A 22,202-nucleotide genomic window follows, 5' to 3' on the forward strand; every position below is an offset into this window, starting at 1 on the left:
TTCTTTGCACGGCACCATACCACTCCCTCCGTCACCTACTGAGGCCTACTTAAGAAGGTTAGCAATTACAGGTCATGGTGGCTCAGTGGCTATGTCGTTGCGCTGCTGGGCACAAGGACGCGGGTTCGATTCCCGGCCGTGGCGAACGCTTTTCTGACAGTGGCGAAAAACAAAAAAACGTCAATGTGTTCGATATTTCGGCGTGCGTTAAAGAAAGAACCACTGGTGGTCAGAATTAATCCAGAGCCCTCCACTACGGCACGCCTCGTCGCCTGTGCAGCGTCGGCGCGTTAGACCCTACAATCAATCAAGAAAATAGACAATTACGAAAAAGAGGAAATAGGGTATGTCAAGACCCGCTTGGTTTGTTATTTTGTAGGTTTAATCAAAGCCACTCGGTTTTATAATAGGTCAAGCAGGGACTTAAACCGCAGAAGCTGCGCTTGAGCTATAAGGCATCCAGCCTGTGTGGTTGCATGATTTGCTGAGTGGTGAACTCTATCCGTCAGACAAAAAAAAAAAAAACAGGTTTGATTCCACAGGTTGGAAAAACAGGTTCGATTTCTCGAGCGGTAATTATTTTTCAGGCCGGGAATCGCACCCGCCGGCTCGTTTATATCAGCAGAGTACCTTCCACCAAACCATCTCCCCGGTGCAAACAAACAAAAGTGTCGCACCACGGGATTGAGGTAGGGCACTTGGAACTGCTTACGAGCGACATATATAGTGCCCCAGTAGATGTATTCCCCCATACGGTCCACGAAACTCACCTCGCCGTTCAAGAAGCAGTACAGCAGCGCCACCACAAATCCCTGCAAAAATCAGAGGAGGTGTAAGAATCAAACATAAACTCTAAGTAGACAGGATAAAGAAGCCCGTTTTGAAAGCGGGAACACGCATGCAATGCAAAACAACGCTGGGTGCACTTGCTAGAGGCATGTTAGGCTGCACAGGCAAGTAAGAAGATACGAAAGGTGGTGAGACGCAGTAGTTCACAGTAATTTGTTGAAGGAATGACCACACAAAAAAAAAAATTCTGCTAAAATTCAAAGAATTGTCTACTAATGCGCAGCCTTTTACGCCGCTTGTATTGAGTGTGAGTTCTTTACAGAGAAATTTTTTTATTTTTCTAAACCCAGTTCGGCCAATTGCCTCCATTTACGGTGTAATAATGATTACAGGTAGAACTTTCGCTACATATGCATTATTGTGGAAATGCCATGCGTTATACGGTTTGGTATTTCATGTAATTTTTATATTTCTTTCGACCAATGATCTCATTTACGCTATTATAACTATTACAGGTAGAACCTCCGCAAAATCTGTAGTATTGTGGGAATGCACGGCATTATAGGGTTATTGTCGTTTGCTGTATTCTTTGTATTTTTGTAATTTATGACTTTAAAAAAATTCTGTCAGATCAATTATCGCCATTTATGCTATTATAACAATGCCAGGTGGAAAATCCGCGCAATCTGTATTTTTGTGTAAATGCAGGGCGTTACAAGGTCTTGGCTGTGCGGGTACTCGGCAAAGAATGCTACGCATTGAAAATCCAGGACATTCACGCTCACTCCGTGAAGAAGTCGCCTACGGGAACGTGAACGCACTTCACACAGGTACCGTCATGTTAAAACGCCCTTCGGGACAGCGAAGAACCCAGTGTCACACTCCTCCCTCATACAAGTCACTTCTCGAGCCGTGACCCTGCATTGGCCTTGAACAGCCCTGCGCGGGTCCTGAAATGACCTCGTCACGCGGCCCTTTTGAACTTCGACACGTGTGCTCCAAAACTGAGGCTTTACGGAGGCGAGTTGATAGTACATATAAAGGTTAATCACAAAAGGCTAAAGGCTAATAAATAAAGAAAAAACAAAGTCCTATTTTAACTTATTGTCTCCCCCTCTACCCTCATCCCCCAAGAAAAAAAGAAATATGAACTAAACTTCAAAAATGCAGAGAAAACATCAAAACATCATACATCAGAGAAAATTTTGATAGTTATTCGGACCAACGTCGGTGGAGCTTCCCCGGCCAAACCGGGCAGCCTCGCCGCCACATTTTCTCTAAAGCCTCCGAGGGGCTAAGCTATTTGTACGCGTGGGAGTTCCCAGAGGACCTTTATGAATCTGCTTTCGCGTGTATTGCTAAGGCGCGCTCAAGAAATCAAATGGTGACAATTACGAAGCACGGAGAACTTTATTGCGCAAAAACTTACAAACGCCTGTTTCACCCGGGCGTGCCACTTTGCTCCGTGAATATGGAAATATTTCATAGAGCACGCGTTTCCTCTTTCTCGTATAAAGAAAACGCCGCTCCAGCGATAAAGAATAGCCATAAAACCCATTAACATCTTGCGGGGGACCATCTGTTTAAAAGCTCGCTATTTAAAGCGCCATAAACTATTTGCGATATGTGACAATTGGGGTCTCGAAGTGGTATTCTAGTTGCTAGTTCATTTCGCCGTTCTGGTTTTGGCCGGAGGGGTTATTCTTAGCAAAAGCTCTCGCAGTTATCCCTTGGGCGAAATTTAGGTCCGCGCTTGTTTCTATCCAATCTTCGCAAAACCTGTTCCAAGTGGTACTTATTTTCTTTTGATGCGTAAAAAAATAGAAAATTCATAAAGACGTGACCTCAGCGAGATATCGCGCCTCTGGGAGTAGCCAACCCAGACAATCAAAATAGCAAACCCTTAACTGACCGGCGTTTAGGGGAAGGGAAAAAAACGCAGCCTAACATGGATAGTGGCATTTCGTAAAGCTTAAGAAACCGAGTGGAAAATACAAATACTTATTCGCATGCCAGTAACAGTGACGCTGTAATCTTTCCTGGGAAAGGGTCTGCACCTGGGACTTCAAGAAATTCTCGGCCATTCTCTACCCCCCCCCCCCCACCTATTTTTTGTCCCCGTATGTAGGACCTGCCTCTTAAGGGTGTAACGTGGCTCTTCACGCAATAGAATTTGATTGAAGAAATTATCTCGCGGTCCGAAATACGGAACGCGAATATCGAAAGGCTTGTTCGTGTCACCAAGAGTATTAACCATGATAACAATTATTCCCCGTAGTATTCCCGCTAAAGAAGTCCTCTGTCCTGTGGATTCATTGTCGGTGTGATGCAACTTCAAAATTCTTCCCTTTATTTTTCAGTGCTAATACAGATTGAGCAAATTCTGCAAGAAATATCAAAGTGGTGTTTTAGTTGAAGCTTAAAAATACTGTAGAAGACTGAAACTGCACCAGAACAGTTCAAGGGAACAGTCGTACGTCAAAACATGGGAAGTCGATATTTATATTCGGGTGGCAGCAAGGGCCGGGGCTTTGCAGAGCTATTATTGGGCAGCCCAAGGATGCGGGTTTGATCTCGGCCACTTTGGCCTCTTTTCAGGTGATGGCAAATGGCGAAAACGCCCGTATGTAGCTGTTCGGGCGCACGGTAAAGATCCACGCGTGTTAAAAATTATCCGTAGCCCTCTACACGTCGCGTCTCATAGCTCGAGTATAGCTTCCGCGCAATAAGCGTGTGTGTGTGTATGTGTGCGTGTGTGTGTGTGTGTGTGTGTGTGTGTGTGTGTGTGTGTGTGTGTGTGTGTGTGTGTGTGTGCGTGTGTTTGTGTGTCTCTGTGTGTGCGTGTGTGTGTTTGTGCGTCTCTGTGTGCGTGTGTGTGTGCGTGCGTGCGTGTGTGCGTGTGTCTGTGTGTATGTGTGTGTGCGTGCGCGTGTGCATGTGTTTTCTTTGTGTGTGTGTGTAGGTGGGTTGGTGGGTGGGTGTGCGTGCGCGTGCGTGCGCGTGCGCGTGAGCGTCTGCATGTGTACACGTGTGTGTGTGTTCGTCTGTGTGTGCTGTGTGCGTGTGTGTGTGTAGGTGGGTTGGTGTGTGGGTGTGCGTGCGCGTGAGCGTGAGCGTCTGCATGTGTGTACGTGCGTGTGTGTTCGTCTGTGTGTGTGTGCGTCTGCGTCTCCGTGTGTGTGCGTCATTGAGCTGCTGAGCACGAGGTCGCGGATTCGATTCCCGGCCACGGCGGCCGCTTTTCTGATGGAGGCGAAAACCAAAAACGCCCGCGTGTACGTAATTTCGGCGCACGTTAAAGATCCCCAGGCAGTCAAAATTAATCCAAGCCCTCCACTACGGCGCGCCTCATCGCCTGCGTTGCGTTGGCGCGTTAAACTCTACAATCAATAAATAAATAAATAAATAAATAAATAAATAAATAAATAAATAAATAAATAAATAAATAAATAAATCAATCAATGAAGTGTGTGTGTGTGTGTGTGTGTGTGTGTGTGTGTGTGTGTGTGTGTGTGTGTGTGTGTGTGTGTGTGTGTGCGCGTGTGTGTGTGTGTCTGTGCGTGTGTGCGTGTGCGCGTGTGCATGTGTTTCAGATGCGCACGTCGCCGTCCAGCCCTGGACCTAGGAAGCGCCACCCGAGCTACCTTCCCAGTCAAATGAATGGTGGCACATTGGTTCTCGACCCCTGTCACGAGCATGTCACGTGCGTCCGGGCTATGGCGCGACAGGAGTCCTGCGACGAATGACTCCTCTCGCGCCATTGCCTGGACGCACGTGACACGCTCAATGTCAGGTTAGTGTAGGGCACTCCGAAGCAGCTGGTTCTTGCGAGCGTAAGAGCGAACTATTCCGAACCGCCTTCCTTGTCCATCTGCAGCGAATGCCCTTTCTTGCTATGGTACTTACTTGTCGAACAGGTACAGACTCTTCGCTGCTTTCAGAGATACGGGACAGTGCCATGTTGTTGGGAATACAGCGCACACACTCGCGGTCCAATTAGGGCGCCCCCAACTGGCCGCGTAATTGAACGCGACAAGCTCTTAGAACGAAGCAACTACGAGAAGGAACGAGTGCAACGCGGTGAAGCCAAACGAAGCGAACTCGGGGCGGTGCTAGATAACTAATGGCTAGAAAAGTCACGATAAAGGCCACCTAAGCAGAATACAGAACATTACGGGAACAGACGGGTTGCCGCTGCTGCTCTAGTGGTCGCTGGTGTTCGTTGGGGCAAGCGCGCCTTTTTGTCGGCTGCAACGGGTGCGAGACGGGGCCCTAAGGCCGTACGCCAAACCAATTACGGAAATAGCCTTCCCCGCCCGAACCGATGCCGGAGTGCCGCCTTTTTTCGTCGGCGCAAAATGGAAATGCGACCCACCGACCATGGCCGGCCGAGGAAGGAAAGTTTGCCAAGGAGTTAGCGCTCTCTCGTGAAACAGCGGCACGAAGGAGCGTCTGGGCGTGAGGATAAATCAGACGGATGGAGCGTGCCTCAGGCGGTGACTTCGCGCACAGGGCAACCTTTCTTGCAACCAGTCGGTGGCGCCTTGTTAGGTGTGCTCGTCTCATTCGACACGCACGACCAAGCTTTCCTGACGCCCGATCTACGTGCCATGCGTTATATACTCCGTCGCGTAATGCAGTTGCTTTCGCCTGATCTTTCCGAGGAACGAAACTTAGTGCCCCCTAAGAACGTGAACTGTTGTTTCGTGGCCAAAAAAGGCCCAAGGAGCTTACGCCAGAAGTTTGTTTTCTTGGAGCCCGAAAAAGACGTTTGGGCCTTTACAAGATCTTTAGCGGATCTAATGGATCTTTAACATTAACCAAAAAAATGGTTGGAAATGGCTTCTGTTAGGCGACGTTTTGATGCCGAAGCTCTTTGTTGTTACGATGAAGAAAGATGTGCAGGAAGGCGAGAAAAAGTTTCAAGCCATGAGATTCGGCAGCTTTTGCTTTTAGGTGTAAACGGTAGACGGTTATCTGGGGAAACTTGAATCACTGGAAGAGCCCTATCAGGAACCGATGATCAGAAATGGTATCGCTAAGAAGATAAGAAGTACAGGAAGATAACAAGCGGGGTCTACCCCACTCGATATCCTCATGCCCTTTTTATCGTCCTTCTTTTTAAAGCGTCTCCTGAACAATGTTGACGTGTATTAACCATGCCACCAAATTTAGCACTTTAGAAAGGTCTCGTTGTATACGCTTCGCGTTCATTGCTTTAAGCGTGAATGCTTTTTGCGCCAGATATATCGTCATTCGCAATTTAAAAACCCCTTTAAAAGCAACGTTAAAAGAAAAACGCGGGTGTTTGCCAGGATATGCTTCACATTAAAGGTTTGCTGGTAAGGGAAGCAGTTCATACCTTTATTTCCCGTGCCGAGAGCTTTACAGCTGTTTTCACTTATGCAAGCCGAAATAAGAGTTGTGGCACGGTAGAGGCGAGAGGTTACACTGCAGGTAGAAATGACGCACACGAGAGCGCGAGCTTCCTTCCGTCTTTCGTGGCATTTCAAACGTATTTGCCGGCGTAAACAGACATAGTGTTTACGCTTCACAGGGCTCTATTTGCAATATTTGGTGGCATAATTTTGCAAGCTCTAGGGCCAGGGAAGGAGAAAAAGAAGAAAATATAGAGAGCATTCATTAGGATAAAATAAACTATCCTTTGTCGAAACAACAACGATGGGGGAACTCGAAGCTTTCGAAACTTGCAAGTCCACCACCAAACGAACAAAGCCAGAAGCGAGCGGATCCTTTTGGTCGAGAGTATGAATTAGTTCTTTACGCGAACACCTATTTCTCATCGGGACGGTTTCCTGTACTTCGATTGAGCTTTCTAGTGCTTAACTGTCACACTTTCTACTTTCTACTTTCTAGCTGTCACACCTTGCCGTAAAGCGTGCATCAAGGCACTGAACTGCACCTCCCTATAAAAGAGGGTGCCTGGAAATCGATCCTTTATGCGAGAGAGTCCTTATGAGTGGTCCCAGTACTTGGTATGTGCTGGGATAGAGTAAACCCTCTGCCGCTATGCATAAAAACTGAGAAGTCCAACAAAATGCTCAGGCAAACAAAAATTGTAACTGAAACGGCATTTTTGCAACAACAGAATCCCACATTCGGTGAAGCATGAAGCTAAGTGCTTTACATTTATAGAAAGATCTGATGCCTTTCAATTCATGTTAAAATTTTCACATCTTTTAGTCTGCATGATATCAGCTTGAGGCTTTCGATGGTTTCGTTGGGTTCTTGTCCCAAGCAGCATATACTTGTTAAGCGTTTTTCTTTGCACCGTTCTCAGTCCAAGGAAAAAAAAGTTAAGGCAAGAATGGGATAGTTTATTTGATCAGAACCCGAAGCTTTTGCGGACCCATTTACTGATTCGAAAGCGTATTATATAATACCTGTCCTTTACCACATCCTATTTTAAACTGCGCGTGACGTCACGAGTACACCGATGATCCTGCTTTTCGCCTGAATGAGGAAAAGACTGCGGTGGGACTTTCGTCGGATCAGTTATCTCGTGCGCAAAGGCGACTCTTTCGAAACAGATCCCTGGCGGCAAGCGATTATCCTTTCTGAAGCCGCTTACATGTGTTACCGCCACACCGGTGGAGTGCCGCAAGCGTGAAGGAAATGTAAGCTTAAGGCCCAACCACGTGGGCGCGTAATAAGGACGCGCGCGCGCTGCAAGTACGCGCTGCCGTGTGCACTAGGGGCGGGGGGGAGGGGGGGGGGGGGCGTGCAATCTCAAGGCAGCCGCCGTAACTGTGCGTTCCGCCTTAAGGCTGAGGCTCAATGTCACAGGACCGGCTACAGCCGACGCTTGCCTTTACCATTTCCCTATAAAGAACGATTCCACTAAGACCTTTTTTTAACATGACAACCCATGCTCAACCAGGGAAAACATTGGGCGTGTATCTGCCCACTTTGCTGCAAATGTCGCCGAAAGACGGTAGTCTTACGCCGCCTCTGCTACGTAAATTCCTCCAACCTGTCACGCTCTTACCCTCGCTTTCCAGCCTCCCAATTTTCCAATTTTCGAGCCTCCCAATCCAATTTTCCCGCGTTCCAGTGCTCGCGCCATCTTCGGGCACCTTTTTTTATTGTTGAACTAGAAACACTGCCACGAGGGCCAGGCTCACGGGAGCTCTTTTGGTTTTGTTGGGTCAAAATATTGTTTTCAACGCGTATTTTATTTGCTATCGCAAATACCAAGCACACATTTATTTTAAATTAAAAGAACACTGCGAATGCCAGCTGTGCAATGTTTTGTCTCAAATATGTTAATGTTTTCTTTTTGCTGATCAAAGTCCACAAGTATAATTATTATTCCAGATTTAATGGTTTGGACATACATACATACATACATACATACATACATACATACATACAAACAAAAAAACAAACAAACATACATGTAAACCGACATACATACCAAAATTATCCAATTTAAGTGACCCAAAAAAGACTATCGTCTTTAAAAATGCCTAGACATTACGGACGTACTTTTGACGGAACGTTGACTGGCATACCTGGAAGGATGAGAAAAGTTGGTCGATGTAGAGCCAGACAAGCTCCAGCATGTCTCCCGCCGCTGCCAGTGACATGCCCAGCAGGAAGGCGTAGTGGGCGCCGAACAAGGGGACCAGCACAAGCGTGGACTTGAACCATTTCCTGAGTGAGCGGAGCAGGCAAACGAAATGAAAGTGAGGTGGGTGGACAGAGCGAGACAGACAGAAAGAGAGAGAGAGAGAGTAAGGGAGGGGGAGAGGTGGAATTTCCTTGTTAAACTGTCTAGAGTCATAAGTTTAAGCTTCTCTCAATGACGCACACTGCCTGCTGCGCTAAACTTTGAGGCTAACCTCAACTGAAGCGCCTAGATACTCACCGAAGGGCCTACCACCTAGGCTGTTTTCGCATTGCTATCTTTAAAAAGTGCAAATGTATATGCCTCTGACGGTCATGACATACCGATATTGACCATAACCATAAGGCTGACATAGAATTAGGCGAGATTTTATTTCAACCCAGGTACAGTTCGCTAAATCAAAATTAACCTGGCTTGATCTCCGTTCCTCATTAACGTAAAGAAAAAAAAACAATGAAAGCAGGTGTCACAACAGCAGGTTGCGAAAGTAGGCACGGGAACCTCGCAGTTAGCATGAAAGTTGTAAATTTGTCAATATTTTGAATTTTCCTTCTTTGAGCCTGTAGCAGCATCAACGCAGCGAAGACTACGATGCACCACTCTGGGGCTTACTGCGCGAGCCTCGTGGCGCGAGCAGTCAGTGCTCCCGGGAACCCTGAGCGTTCGGCCAGGCGTAGCTGCCGCTGGCCCGTCAGCTGCTGACGTGTTCCTAATATATGTGTTCTGTGGCTCGGCGTTTTTATTTCCTCGTGTTGCCACAACCTCATTCAAGCAGCCTCATGTGAAAAAAAAACAGATAAGAATAATGAAGTTCTCACAAAGTAATGGGCTGGAATGCCTGGTCACTTTGGTGGGTGCTTCGCAAGTACTTAAAGGGACTCAGCAATGTGGGGGACGAGATGTGGGGGACGATGTGGGGGACGATGTGGGGCTTCCGCAGCGGTCTATCAACTATTACACAGCTAGCAGAAGTAGTTCACGACCTCGCACTATCCATTAACAACCACGCGCAAACGGACATCATTCTACTGGATTTTTCCAAGGCGTTTGATTGTGTAGGCCATACTAAATTAATTGGGAAATTGGAAAGTGTGATTGGCAAAGGCGCAATATCGGCGTGGGTAAAAGAGTTCCTCACGAACAGATCACAGTTTGTTGTTTTCGAAAACACACCATCTCAGACCGTACCTGTAACATCCGGTGTTCCACAGGGGTCAGTCCTGGTACCACTTTTGTTCTTAATTTTTATTAACGATATCACTTCCAATATCGAGTGCAACATCAAGTTATTTGCAGATGACTGCATTATTTACAGGGAAATTAATAGCTATACGGACCACCTAATGCTTAACACGTCACTTAGTAAAATAACGAAATGGTGTTCTGACTGGCAAATGACCATAAACATTAAAAAATCCGTTACCATGACTGTTTCAACAAGAAAACAGCCATCTATGTTTACATACTTCATTAATGGCATACCCTTAAATAAGGTTTCGCAACACAAATATTTAGGAATTACGCTTACTTCCGATCTTAAATGAGATACACACATCACAAATACTACCGCCGCCGCGTTGCGCAAACTGTTCTACCTAAAACGATGCCTAAAGACGTCCCCTACTCCTACCAAGCTGTTAGCTTATAGAACATTCGTAAGACCGCTTCTGGAATATGCAAACACAATATGGTTTCCGCACTCGACTACCCTCATTAAAAAGATTGAAAGTGTCCAACGAAAGGCAATAAGGTTCATCCACAATAAATATAAACGGACTGACTCTCCCACTAACCTCTTGGCTGTTTCAGGAATAAAAAGTTTGTCAATTAGAGCGAGGCACGCTCGCCTAAAATTCTTGTTCCAGCTAACTCAGAAAAGTTACAAAATTGATACGCATAAATACATATCTTTTTCTCAGACCCGCCCTACACGTCACAAACACGACCGCACCATATCTGAATATTCCTGCAGTAACGACACGTTTATGTACTCTTTTTTTCCCATGGCAATACGCGAGTGGAATAAACTGGACCCGGTGATAACAAGCACAGACTCGTTATCTAAGTTCGTCGAAATGCTGGATTATTCAGTGCAGAAATAACACTTATTGTTGCGCGAACCGAATAGCACATGTGTAGCATTTCCTGCTTTCAAATCTGTTAATTTCCTGTGTATTTTGTTGCTGCACCTTTGTAGTGGCACTATTCTTACATTTTTGATGGGCTTGTTTCTTTGGTTTATTTTTCTTCTTGTTACTACAGCTTGTAATATAGGCGTGTGTATGCGTAAAGTTGTGTAATTATTTCTGTCTTTAAGTGCATATGTTCTTTTTTCTTCTCTCTCATGAAGCAAGCCGCAGATTCACATGTTTCTTGTACGCACATTTTGTACGCCCTCCTGCTATGCTCTCTAATGAGAGTGGCAGTATTGTAAATAAATAAATAAATAAATAAATAAATAAATGTAGTAGACTAGATTTGTGCAAAAAGCGGAGAATTTCATTGCGGGAATGATCCCGCGCTGGAGGTGTGTACAAAAAGCGATAATTATGCAAAGAGAAGAAAATTCAGGCTGCATCCTCAACGAAAGAAGCCAAAGAGGAAAGCCAGCGACAGAATAACAATTAGATACCTCCACGTTTCTATGAACGCGCTAGTTTTCTTTTTTTTCTTTTTCAGAACTTGAGTGAAAAAAGCTCTCATCGACATGCCACCACTCTTTCAAATCTCAAACACTTCAGGCATCGCACAGCCACGCATATTTTAGTTTCTTTTAAGAGCCTATAGAACATGCTTTGTGCTGCTTTTCTCGACCTCTGAAGCGCCTATAAAGGGGCCTTGAAGACAAAATACGTTTAGTTTATTCTAGAGACTGCTTTGCGCCGAGAAAAATGATGCCAACTTTATCGTGACCTTCAAACAAATAACAAAGATATAGAAGGAAACAGATGAAGCAGTGGAGACTCACCGGCCACTTTCCGGCGATTCTCCTATGACGTCACAGAATGTTGTTTGTGCGATTGGCAGCCGTTATCTTAAGTCACCACTAGAACCACTAGATCAGGTTTCAAAGTATCGCCACTCTTTTCTCGCATTGTTGTATGCCACCGACAGCGGTTATTGGTCGAACCGCGTCACGTGACATCTGTTAAACCCGGAAGACCCATGGGCGCTGACATTTTGGTGCATCTGTGTTGCCGCGCGGGCGCTCTTCGATAAGTCATGATTTTCGGAGCGCAGCGTGGCTGTATGACACGGTGAGAGTGAGTTTGTAAGCCCCTAGACAGGGTAGCGATGCCGTGCTGCTCTGTACTGGGCTATTTTAACTGGCTGGAAGGTGGATAACGCCTGCTTCACTTCCCGATTGGAAAGAATGACAGTGGCCTAGCGTTACCTACAGCCACTAGAAAAGCGTAGCTTAATTAATGGCTCTAGCGCAAGCTAGAGCCACTAAATAAGCTACGCTAGCGTAACCGAGCCTGACCCTATTGCACCGGCGCGCTGTCTCTAAATCCTACGGGCACCTTGGGATTGCCGGCCAGGGAGGGAGGCCATCGGTGAGCTCGTATTTTTAACTACGTTACGAATTTAATAAGCATATAAAGGAGGTAAAACACAGCATAAATAGTCCATGAACAGTTCTAGACTACGGGGCAGATATCTTCAGTTCGTAAAATAAAGTTTTCATTTCGAAAACAAGAGAAAAAAATTCGAAGCGAAAGCTAGGCTTAATTGGAAAAAAATGTCCAATTAAACTTTAAATTAAGAAATGGTTCGCGGCTTCTTCAAAAAAGAAGTATAACACTGGGTTCAGTAAATTTTCTAGCATAAGGGAACACAAATTATGTGTGTGTAATAGTGAAATTAACGAAAATTTTGTAAGGTGAGTCTTCGGGTGCCGTTGTGTGTGGAAGAATTTCTCTGTGCAACTAGGACTGCACTCACAAATGTAAAAAAGAAGAGAGCTGAGTTTTGCCTTCGGCATTGTTAGGATACATTTCTAACATACAGAAAAGCAGAAAAGTGATAGGAATTCAGCTGGAATACAGCAGAGAGATTCAATATTACTTATTTTCTAATATTAAACTAGCCTAAAACTTGGCCTAAAACTTGGCCTAAAACTTGGCCTAAAACTTGGAAATACAGACGAGTAGTAATCTACGAAAATCTCAGCAACTAAGTGGGTTACAGGAATCTATAACCACTTTTTGAGCCTGACAGAAACAGATCTAGCAGAAAAGAAGACCCACTTCGTGATGAATTCAGCAGAAAACTGAAAACAAGAAGGACGTTCGGGACAGTATGAGTAAGTCACAACAGGTGGCGGGTAACGAGCCCAAAGCAGAATAGGGGGGGGGGGGGTTGTGGTTCGCGACGGGAAAATGAAAGGAAATTCACTGGGGATATTTTGAGCTCGGCAGGGAGCTCACCTGCATACAACCCAGTGCAGGGGAAGGGAAGTAGAGGGGGAGTGATAGGATAAAGTAGAAAGAGAGAGAGAGAGAGAGAGAGAGAGAGAGAGAGAGAGAGAGAGAGAGAGAGAGAGAGAGAGAGAGAGAGAGAAAGGTATAAAGAGAGCTGTCAGTCCTAGAACGCTGTCAGTCCGGGCACACCAGTCAATCACTGCACTCCGGGCTACAGCCGCTGCGTGAGGCCGGTCGTCTTCAGGAAGTGAAGCAGATGAGTGAACACTTCCCGTTGGGTTGCCGCAGGTCCCTTCGGGAACAGAAGGTCCTCCATGTCGGCGCTAGGAAGGCCTCGACGCTGGAGCGCTCGGTGGAGCTCTGCTCTCGGGCCTGCGTGGTGGGGCAGAAGCAGAGTAGGTGCTCGAGCGTCTCCAGTTCGGAACAGTCCGCACATGTAGGGGAGTCCTTGCGGCCGTGTCGGTGCAGACGCTCCGCCACATTGCAGCAGTTCAGCCGCATGCGGAGAAGCAGGCAGCGGGCGTCCCTGCTGATGCGTGCGGGCAACGGCCTGGGCGCCAGGCCGCTCACGACCCGAGGGTCGGGGTGCATCGTCTGCACCATGCGGGCCAGGGCAGTGCGGGCCTCGTCGAACGCGGTGACGTCTTCGGAGACTGGGGTGCCCTCCTGGTGGGCCTCCCTGGCGCGGGCGTCGGCGTCTTCGTTGCCCCGGATGCCACTGTGGCCCGGCAGCCAGTGGAGCCGCAGGTCGCAGCCTCGGGAGGCCACAGTGCGCAGCTTGATTGCAAGGGAGCGCTCCGGGTAGCCGCTGCTGTTGGTGGGTTGATCGGCCGCGTGCAGCCGCAGCAGGGCAGTCCTGGAGTCCGTGAGGATGACCGCCCCGGGGTGGTTATGGGGCCCCCTTTCGAGGAGGAGGTCGGCGGCCAGGTGCAGCGCTGCCAGCTCCGCCCGTGTGGAGGAAGTGGGGAAGGGCAGGCGGCAGCTCCGGCTGGCTCCCAGCTCAGGCACCACGCACGCAGCCGCCCCCTCGCACGTGCTGTGCTTGACGGAGCCGTCCGTGAAGAGATGCAGGTAGCTGCTCAGCTTGTCCTGCAGCAGGACGGCCGCCTCTTGGCGGATGGCCTGGGGTGGTGTGGTCCGCTTGTTGCGGACCCCGCGGAGGGTCGTGGTGATCTGCAGGGCCTCCCCGGTGTCTGGTTGTGGCGGCTCCAGACAGGGTCGGTTCGGAACCTCGATGCCCTCCTCGAAGATAGTGAGCAGCGCTCCCATGTGCGAGTTGGGCCGGCTACGGAACCTCTGCAGAAGCGGAGCCCCGTCACGTACGGCCAGCAGGCGCTGGATGTGCCGCAGCCCCGTCTGCAAGGCCCGCATCTCGATGGGCCAGGTGCCCGCCTCGGTGTAAGTTCCCGCAACCGGCGACGTGGCGGGGAGGCCCAGGCAGAGGCGGATGGCGCGGCGTTGGTCGATCTCCAGCTCCTGCCAGCGTCGTGGTCCCAGGTAGGCGAGTGGAAGCGCGTACAGCACAGCTGTGGAGGCCATGCCGTGGAACACGCGCTGCGCCACTTGGTGTGAGCAACCATTGCCTCGTGACAGAAGCTGCCGCACCCCTTGGAGCACCTGTGCGCTGCGTGCCCGGAGGGCCTTGACAGCGGGCAGCCATGTGAGCCGGCAGTCAATGAGCAGCCCCAGGTACTTCACGGTCAGCCGCCAGGGAAGAGGTCGCCCGTTGAGTGTGATGGGCGGTGTTGCCTGTCGAGCCCTCCATCCTCCCGGGTGCAGCATAAGGGCCTGCGTTTTGGCCTCCGAGAGCTGCAGGCCACGGCTCTCGAGGAAGACCGCAACTGCGCCCAGAGCCTCCTGGAGGCACGCCTTGACTATATGGCAGTCTTTGGTGGGGCCATGGGTCCAGAGTGCCACGTCGTCAGCATACACCGCCACCTCTACTGGGTGTCGCAAGCCTGGAGGGATGCAGTCGGGGAGAGGAGCCAGCACCAAGTTGAAAAGAAACGGGCTCAGCACGCTTCCCTGGGGCACCCCGGAGCGGACGTCTCGAGGACTGCTGGTCGCCCGGCCTACCTTCACCCGCAGGGTCCGGTCACGCAGGAACGCCCGGATGTAGCCTCCTAGGCGCCCCACAACGCCCATGCCGTCCAGGGCCTCCAGGGTGGCCCCGTGGGCAACCGTGTCGAATGCCGACCGCATGTCCAGCAGGAGCAGGAAGGCCACCTCCTTGTCATGGCGGGCCTGTTCCAGCATGGAGATGACGTCCCCCAGGGAGTCAGCCGTGCAGCGGTGCCGCCTGAAGCCGCTTTGCTGCTCCCGGAAGACGCCGCTGTGGTCGGCAATCCACTCGAGACGGGCAAGGGCTGCACTCTCCATGACCTTCCCAGCAGCCGACGTCAGGGACACGGGACGGTAGGACTCTGGCTCCGTATGGGGTTTGCCGACCTTGAGAATTGGCGAGATGAGCCCCACGAGCCAGGGTGGAGGGAGGACACCAGTCCGCCAGACCCGATTGAACAGTCGCAGAAGCGGCTCTGAGTCACGTCCAGGTTCCGCAGCATCTGGTACGTAACCCCGTCCATACCAGGAGCGCTCCGCCGCTTGGAGCATCGATTCAGGGCGGCCTGCAGCTCACGGAGCGTGATGTCCGTGGAGCAGAGGGACACCACTTTCTGGTCGTGTGGGGCGGCTGGCTCCGCGTCGGGTGAGGCCCCAGGAACTGGAGGCGGGGTTTGAGCGGCCTTGGCAAACTGGTCGGCGAACAGCTCCGCCAGGGCCCCTTCTGTGATGCCCAGGGATATGGCGACCGCATGCAGGGGACGCCGGCTGGTGGTGGTAGGCCCCAGCAGAGCCTTAAAGATACGCCAGGCTCTGCCCGGGTCCTTACGAGAGTCCATGGACGAACACAGCGACTCCCAGCCCTGCCTGCGACGCTGCCGTGCCCGTCGGCGGCATTGGGCGTCCGCCCGCCGGTACTCCGTCCAATCCTCTGGGCGCTTGCTTCGCAAAGCCTTCCTCTGTAGCTGGTTGCGGCGGGCCCGAAGCCGTAGCAGCTGCATGTCCGGGAGTGGCGTGCAGAGAGGTACCTCTCCCCGTACCGTTGCCTTTTCGGCGCTCCGCACGACTGCTGCGAGGAAGTCGACTTCAGGATCCTCGGTGCATTTGGTCATTTCCTTGCGGAAGTCGACCCAGCTAGTGACTGCGTAAGCCCTTGTGTCGGCTCGCTTGCGGTGGTTCCCGGGGGTGACCAGTATGGGGTAGTGGTCAGAACCCCACGTGCTGGCGGCGGTCTCCCAGGAATAGGCGCACCGCTGCGTCACCAGGGTTAGGTCGATGCATGACTGCTGGACCGTGCCACTGCGACGACATGGGCGGACGAAAGTAGGGCTGCCGGTGTTGGCCACGTGCAGTCCACAGGTGGTGATGGCGTCTAACAGCTCTCGTCCCCTTCGGGTGGCTCGATGACTCCCCCAGGCAGGGTGATGTGCATTGAAGTCGCCGCACAGTACAGCGTCCGAGCCCAGGTTTGCGCGCAGCCGGCACAGCGCCACGGCGTCCCATGGTTTCTGCGGCCGGATGTAGACGCTGGCCACGGTAGTGTCCGTTGTCCCCATGCGTACTGTCACGGCGGCACACTCCATTGGGCCGTCAGCAACTGGGGCCAGGTCAACAGGAGCACTGTTGAGGGTGGCGGGCACATAGACCGCTGCCCGCGACTTTACCGGTGGGTGGCTGGCGTCGCGGCACGGTGTGCTGCTGCAAGACCTCAGGCGGCAGCTCGTGGCGCTGAGATGGCACACGTAGCCCGGCAGACGCGGCGTGTCGCTATAGATGTACACTTCCTGCAGTGCCAGCACGTCGAAGGACTCCCGCAACAGGTGCTCAGTCAGCTCCGCGCTGCGACGGCCTAGGCCGTTGCAGTTCCACTGCAGGATGCGTGGCCGCTGGCCTTTCCCACTGGGTCTGCTAGCCATGGTGTAGGTGGGCGGGGGGGCTAAGTAGGGCCAAGGCGTCTGTGGCCGCCATCCTTGCCGGGTCATCGGCAGGCAGTCGGCCCACCAAGCTGTGCGTCAGGGCCAGGAGGACGGGCATCAGCTGCTCTGGGCCGGGGGCTGCAAGCGCAACGACTGGGACTGCGGGCGGGGCGGGCTGCTGGGCAGTGGCGCGCCTGGCTGCCTTTCGCTGGGCTGGAGACCGGGGCTGCAGTCGTCCCTGGGGAGTCTGTGGGCCAAGCCGTGTCTGCTGCTGGGTGCTGCACCGCCTGACCATCTCGGCGTAGCTGGGCTGCGCTGATAGAACCGACGCCTCGACCTCAGCACGGGGCACTGGCTTTAGCGCCTGGGCCATGGCTGTGGCCACACGGCGCTCGTGCTGCCAGCGTGGGCAACGGGGGTCCGTCACACTGTGGCGGCCACTACAGTTGGAGCAGCGGGCAACACCTGCGGTGCACTGTTGTGAGTTGTGTCCTCCCCCACAACGCGCACACCTCACGGTACCCTTGCAGCCGGCCGTCACATGATCAAGTCTCCCACATCGGCCGCACTGGACAGGTCTGGGACGGCAGGCTCTAACGGGGAGCAGCAGCTTGTAGACAGCGACGAAGGCGGGTGGGACCGGTCCCGCAAAGTGTATCACCACTGCACCATTGCGCTGCCGGGACGTTTCACTTATCGGCACATCGGATTTAACGTTGGCCATTATCTCGTCCGACGTGAGTTGCGGGTCCACGCCGAAGATCAGGCCACGACTTGTGCCGCGTTCGACGGGTCGATAGGCTCGTACGGGTATACCGCATATTTCCTCCGTTGCCAGCAGAGAAGAGAGGCACTCCGCAGTCTCGGCATCGGCGGCAACAACGTTTAAGCGAGTGTTCATTCTCACTTGGGAGACACCGGCGACAGCGGCCAATTCACGGGCGACTGCCTCCCTCGATAGCGCAAGGAAGGAGGCAGAGCGGTCAGTGGGACGAAATAGGCAGGTGCCGACAGCAGGCTGGTGTATCGGTCGCGTGGCAGCAAGCTTCCGCGCTTTGCGACGGTGTGCCTTTGAGATCTTCTGCGTCCACTGGCCCTCCACGTCGTCCGAAGAAGGTTCGGCGTTGGGTCGCCCTTCTGTGGGGACGCCTGTGGCCGCAAAATCCATCGGCGTGACCACGCACTGCGCCGCATCACCATCTTCTTCCTCGGCCAGAAGAGCGGACGCGGCCGCCGCTCTGTCACGCAGCTCTGCGGCGCGCCGCGCAAAGCGCACAAGCTCGTTGGCGAGCTCGGCGCCACTCGGCGAGGTAGCGGGGGCACCATTCGACGGGGCAGCGGGACGCTGAGGAAGCTCCCTCGCAGAAGCCGCCATCGCAACCTGTCCAGTGGAGGTAGCAAGGGGCCGGTAATGCGCAGGAGAGCTCACGTGAGAGCGTGACCTGGCCTTTCGTGTTTTGCCGATCTGCGCAGCCTGGGACATTTTCACCCCTTGCGGAGCATCGCTGGTCTGGTTGCGGCGCTTGGGGATGGGGGCGCGCGCATCGGCCGCCGTCCCTGGGTCCACTGTTGAAATGTCACCAGCTGTATCCTCGGCGTACTCTTGTTCTTCTCCCGAACCGTCGGCGGGGTCTCGGCCGCGTTTTTTTGGCGGCGCAGAGTCCATGCTGACCACCTGGTCGTCTGCATCGGCGTTGAGAGGGCAGTGCTGCGCTTCGACGCCTGCACAGTGGTCGCCAGACGTAACCAGGGAGGGCGTGGTGGTCGATGATACAGCGCCGAGAGGGAGAGGTCTCCTGCCCCGAGCTTGCAGCAGCTCAGTGGCGGGTGCATGGCTGGCCAGGATATCGCTGCACCCGGCTAAGAGGAGTTCTAAGCTGCGTGCACAGTCGATGCTGCTGGTTCGGCGGTGCCGCGTCACTTGGCGGCGTACCTCAGCTGGCACGAATGTCGTTGTTAACGGCAGGCTGTCTTGAGGCAGACTGTGGCTGGGCGGGCTTGCTCCTTGCGTGGGCATGCCGATGCACCGAAGATGAGTTTCTTTGGTGGCACGAGGGGTTTCCTCGGTGGTGAGAGCGCGTGCTTCAGCTGGAGATGCATCGGTGGCACGTGGCGACAGCGGCGATCGCGCCGTTGCCATGACACCGAATTCGAACTCCTTGGTTAGACTTGGCGAGTCCCGGGCATGACTACGCCTTCGGAGAAGGGGTTCCCAACGTGTATGCGGTCAAATGCGACAAATGATGGATCAGAATGATCCTGGAGACTTGCCGAAGAGAGTAGACCGGGTGGTTCAGGTCCCAGGGTCGATGGCCTGGAGCGATGAGCATAGATTGCAGAGCTCGGTGTTGCGCCGTCTTTCAAGCGAGCGACGCACGTGCGAGTGCTCTAGGAAGGAGAGCGAGGGACTTCAGTTTGGAGAGCAAAAGAAAAAGGAAAGGGACGAAAACATGACAGGCAGAAAGAAAAGGAAGGAAAAGGCGGATTCCGCCAAACAGAATGAGGAGGAGTTCCCGCAACTCGGAAAGGACGAATGTTAGGATGAGCCACGGAAACAGGTCGCAAACGAGGAGGAGGAAACCTTCAAAGTTGAACTGCAAAGGAAGGTAAAAGTAGTTGACGCAAGAATTCTCAGTAGCCTTATAAAGGTAACTCGAGTAACTGAAGACGAAAGAGCAGTGGGAAGATTGGCAGATGATATTCAGGAGATGAGGGGCCTAACAATAGACCTCATCGCCAGGGTGGCAGAATTGGAAGGTGAACTAGCAGCACTAAAAAGTATCCCACAGAGGACTTTCGCAGACGTAACGAGAAGTAGCGAAGCAAAACGTCACTCGGACCCTGACCCTGAGGAAGGAGAAGGGAGGAAGCAAAGTGTTTTGCACATCAAACTGAAAGACACATGGGAAAAAGACGCAGCAAAGGTAGCAGAAGCTGAACTGAAAAAGAACTTTGAACCATCACAGCTTGGGTTAAAGAACGTGACACTGCGGAAAACAAGACAAGGAGTTTTGGTCCTAGCCGATGAGAAAGAGGGACTGGACAGGCTCAAATCAGAACTGGACACCCATGAAGTGCTCAAAAGCAAACTGGCAGCGGAATTCCCAGGAGGAAGACAGCCGGAAATCTGCATTTTGGGGGTGCCGAACGAGACGCAGGAGGCAGAAATCCAGGAAGAACTTGCTAAACAAAGAAACACGGAGGAAGAGCAGATAATAATAAAACGGAAGATACAATCAAAGAGGAGGAGTTAAGTAACAGTAATAGCTCAAGTCCCAGGTCCAGCATTCCGAAAAATCATGGGGCAAGGACGTGTGAGGATTGGATGAACAATGTACAGGGCAAACGAAAACCTGTATGTCCCAAGGTGTGACAACTGCGCCAGGTTTGGGCACCCCTCAGTGGCGTGCAAACAAAAAAACCCAACATGCACAGACTGCATAGGGCAGCATCATCACAGGGAATGTCCGGCATCAGAGTTCTTCTGTCAAGAGTGCGTGCTGTACAACCGTAAGGCCGGACGGGACGTACTAGATGTAAGGCACTCAATGATGGACGTGAGATGTCCGTCTTTCCAACGATTTCAAGATAATATGCGGGAAAGAACCAACTACGACTAAATGCAAGAAGGCAAATTGGTCAAAGGCATCTAAGTAAGTAAGACGATGGTGTGAGAAAGGGCCAACTTGAAGGGGAAAAGAAAGGGTCAACAGAGATAAGTAACTCGGGCAATGACAACGATTCAAATAAAAAATTCAAGGCACCTGAGGCAGAGTTAAAGTTTGTACAGATTAACCTGGCAAGGTGCTTCAAGGCTAATGAATCGCTGATTACGTTCCAAGGAGAGAACATGATAGATATATCGGTTGTACAGGAGCCATATCATATACAAGGAAAAATAATAGGCTTTCCAATTAAAACACGTATAGTGGCAAGTGCATATTGCCCAAAAGTGGCAATTCTTGTTCATTTAGAAGATATCCTAGCTTTCCAATTTTAGTTAAAGGAGCCATGAAGAGAAAGCAAAAGTTTGTTTTATTTGAAAGATTAGGTGTTTCATAGTACCCCAAGCGCTTTCCCGGACGCAAATGATGCTTTATTCACTGAGAAATAAGGCAATTTAAGCCAAAATTTTAAATCTCCCGCTGAAATTGCACATTTCGTCACGTGAACAATGGCGTCATACGAGCCGGTCCATGAAACAGATACTTAGTATGTCGACTCCTTATAGCACCCACACGCGGGAGTCGACCGAGACGGCGGCCATTTTAAAAATACTAGTAAAACCTAGTGCACCCGCAGCCCTAGTCATGGAATCGCCTGATCCGGAGAACAAAACTCTCGTCGCCGAGGAGCTCGGGCTCGCATTCAACAACCTCACACCACTTGAACTCTCAATGCTTCCAAGTGCACGAGCGGCAACAGTTGTGGGATACGCGGTGGACGGGAAAGCGACCATTCCGCGATAGCCACAACAGACGAACGCCCAGCCGTCGGCACCGCTGCCTCGTCAGCCCCGTCGCGACGGACGAATACAGACTGGTACGTATGTGCCGTATTTTCAATTTCAGTAGCAGTATCGCTTATGCCAGTTGGCCGGTGTCGTGTATGGAAAGCCGTTAGCTCGAGCTCTGCTCCGACCAGAAAGATTCGAGCGTCAAGGTTGCAGGGACACAAAATTACGCCCTGCAGCTCAATCAGGGTGCTTCGGCTTTTTCTGCAAGAGGATACAAAATGGAACATAATGCTCCAGCGCCTGACCAGAACGACCGAACAAGTTGTGCACATGATTCGTAGAGTCACAAATAGACACCGAGGCATGAAAGAAGACGATACCATCCGTCTTGTCCAGGCCTTCGTTCTATCGAGGCTAACATACGCAGTGCCCTACATGACTCTAACCAAGACAGATACGGAAAAACTTAACACCCTCATTCGTAAAGCCACGAAGCAAGCCCTGGGATCCCCATGAGCGCGTCAACCGATAAGGTCCTACGCATCGGCCTGCACAACACGGTGGACGAGCTCATAGAGGGCCACCTCTTCAGCCAGAAAGCGCGGCTTGCAATGACACAAACCGGCCAAAAACTGTTGAACAGAATCAAATGGAGCTCCCCAGACGTGAAGCCGAACAAGCAGCTTCCTGATCGGTGGCGGCATAATATCTTTTCCAACCCACTGCCAAAGAACATGCACCCAGTTCACCACAGCGGTCGACGAGAAGCTAGAGCGAAAGCCTTAAACAAAAAATACGGCACCCTCCCGGAAACGGTCTACACGGATGCAGCCACAATCCGTGGTAGAAGAGCAAAGACAGTGGTAGTCACCACAAAGACAGAGCTTCTTGTCAGTGCCACCGTA

At 51.5% G+C, this 22,202-nt stretch overlaps 1 protein-coding gene across 8 annotated transcripts in view; it reads right to left on the minus strand.

Moving 5' to 3' along the window:
* The window catches only part of LOC144170706 (secretin receptor-like), a 358,512-nt gene that overhangs the window by 21,139 nt on the left and 315,171 nt on the right, over window positions 1-22,202 (minus strand). For all 8 annotated transcript variants that reach the window (XM_077700659.1, XM_077700666.1, XM_077700660.1 and 5 more), the window contains 2 exons: window positions 8,325-8,466; window positions 771-812 (listed from right to left, as the gene is read on the minus strand). In XM_077700659.1, coding sequence (XP_077556785.1) covers window positions 771-812; window positions 8,325-8,466 — 184 coding nt within the window. The remainder of the gene's footprint in view (window positions 1-770; window positions 813-8,324; window positions 8,467-22,202) is intronic.

The sequence above is a fragment of the Haemaphysalis longicornis genome, unplaced genomic scaffold, assembly GCF_048455015.1.
Source record: "Haemaphysalis longicornis isolate Haplotype H1 unplaced genomic scaffold, Haemaphysalis longicornis Haplotype H1 scaffold_2, whole genome shotgun sequence".
NCBI lineage: Eukaryota > Metazoa > Arthropoda > Arachnida > Ixodida > Ixodidae > Haemaphysalis > Haemaphysalis longicornis.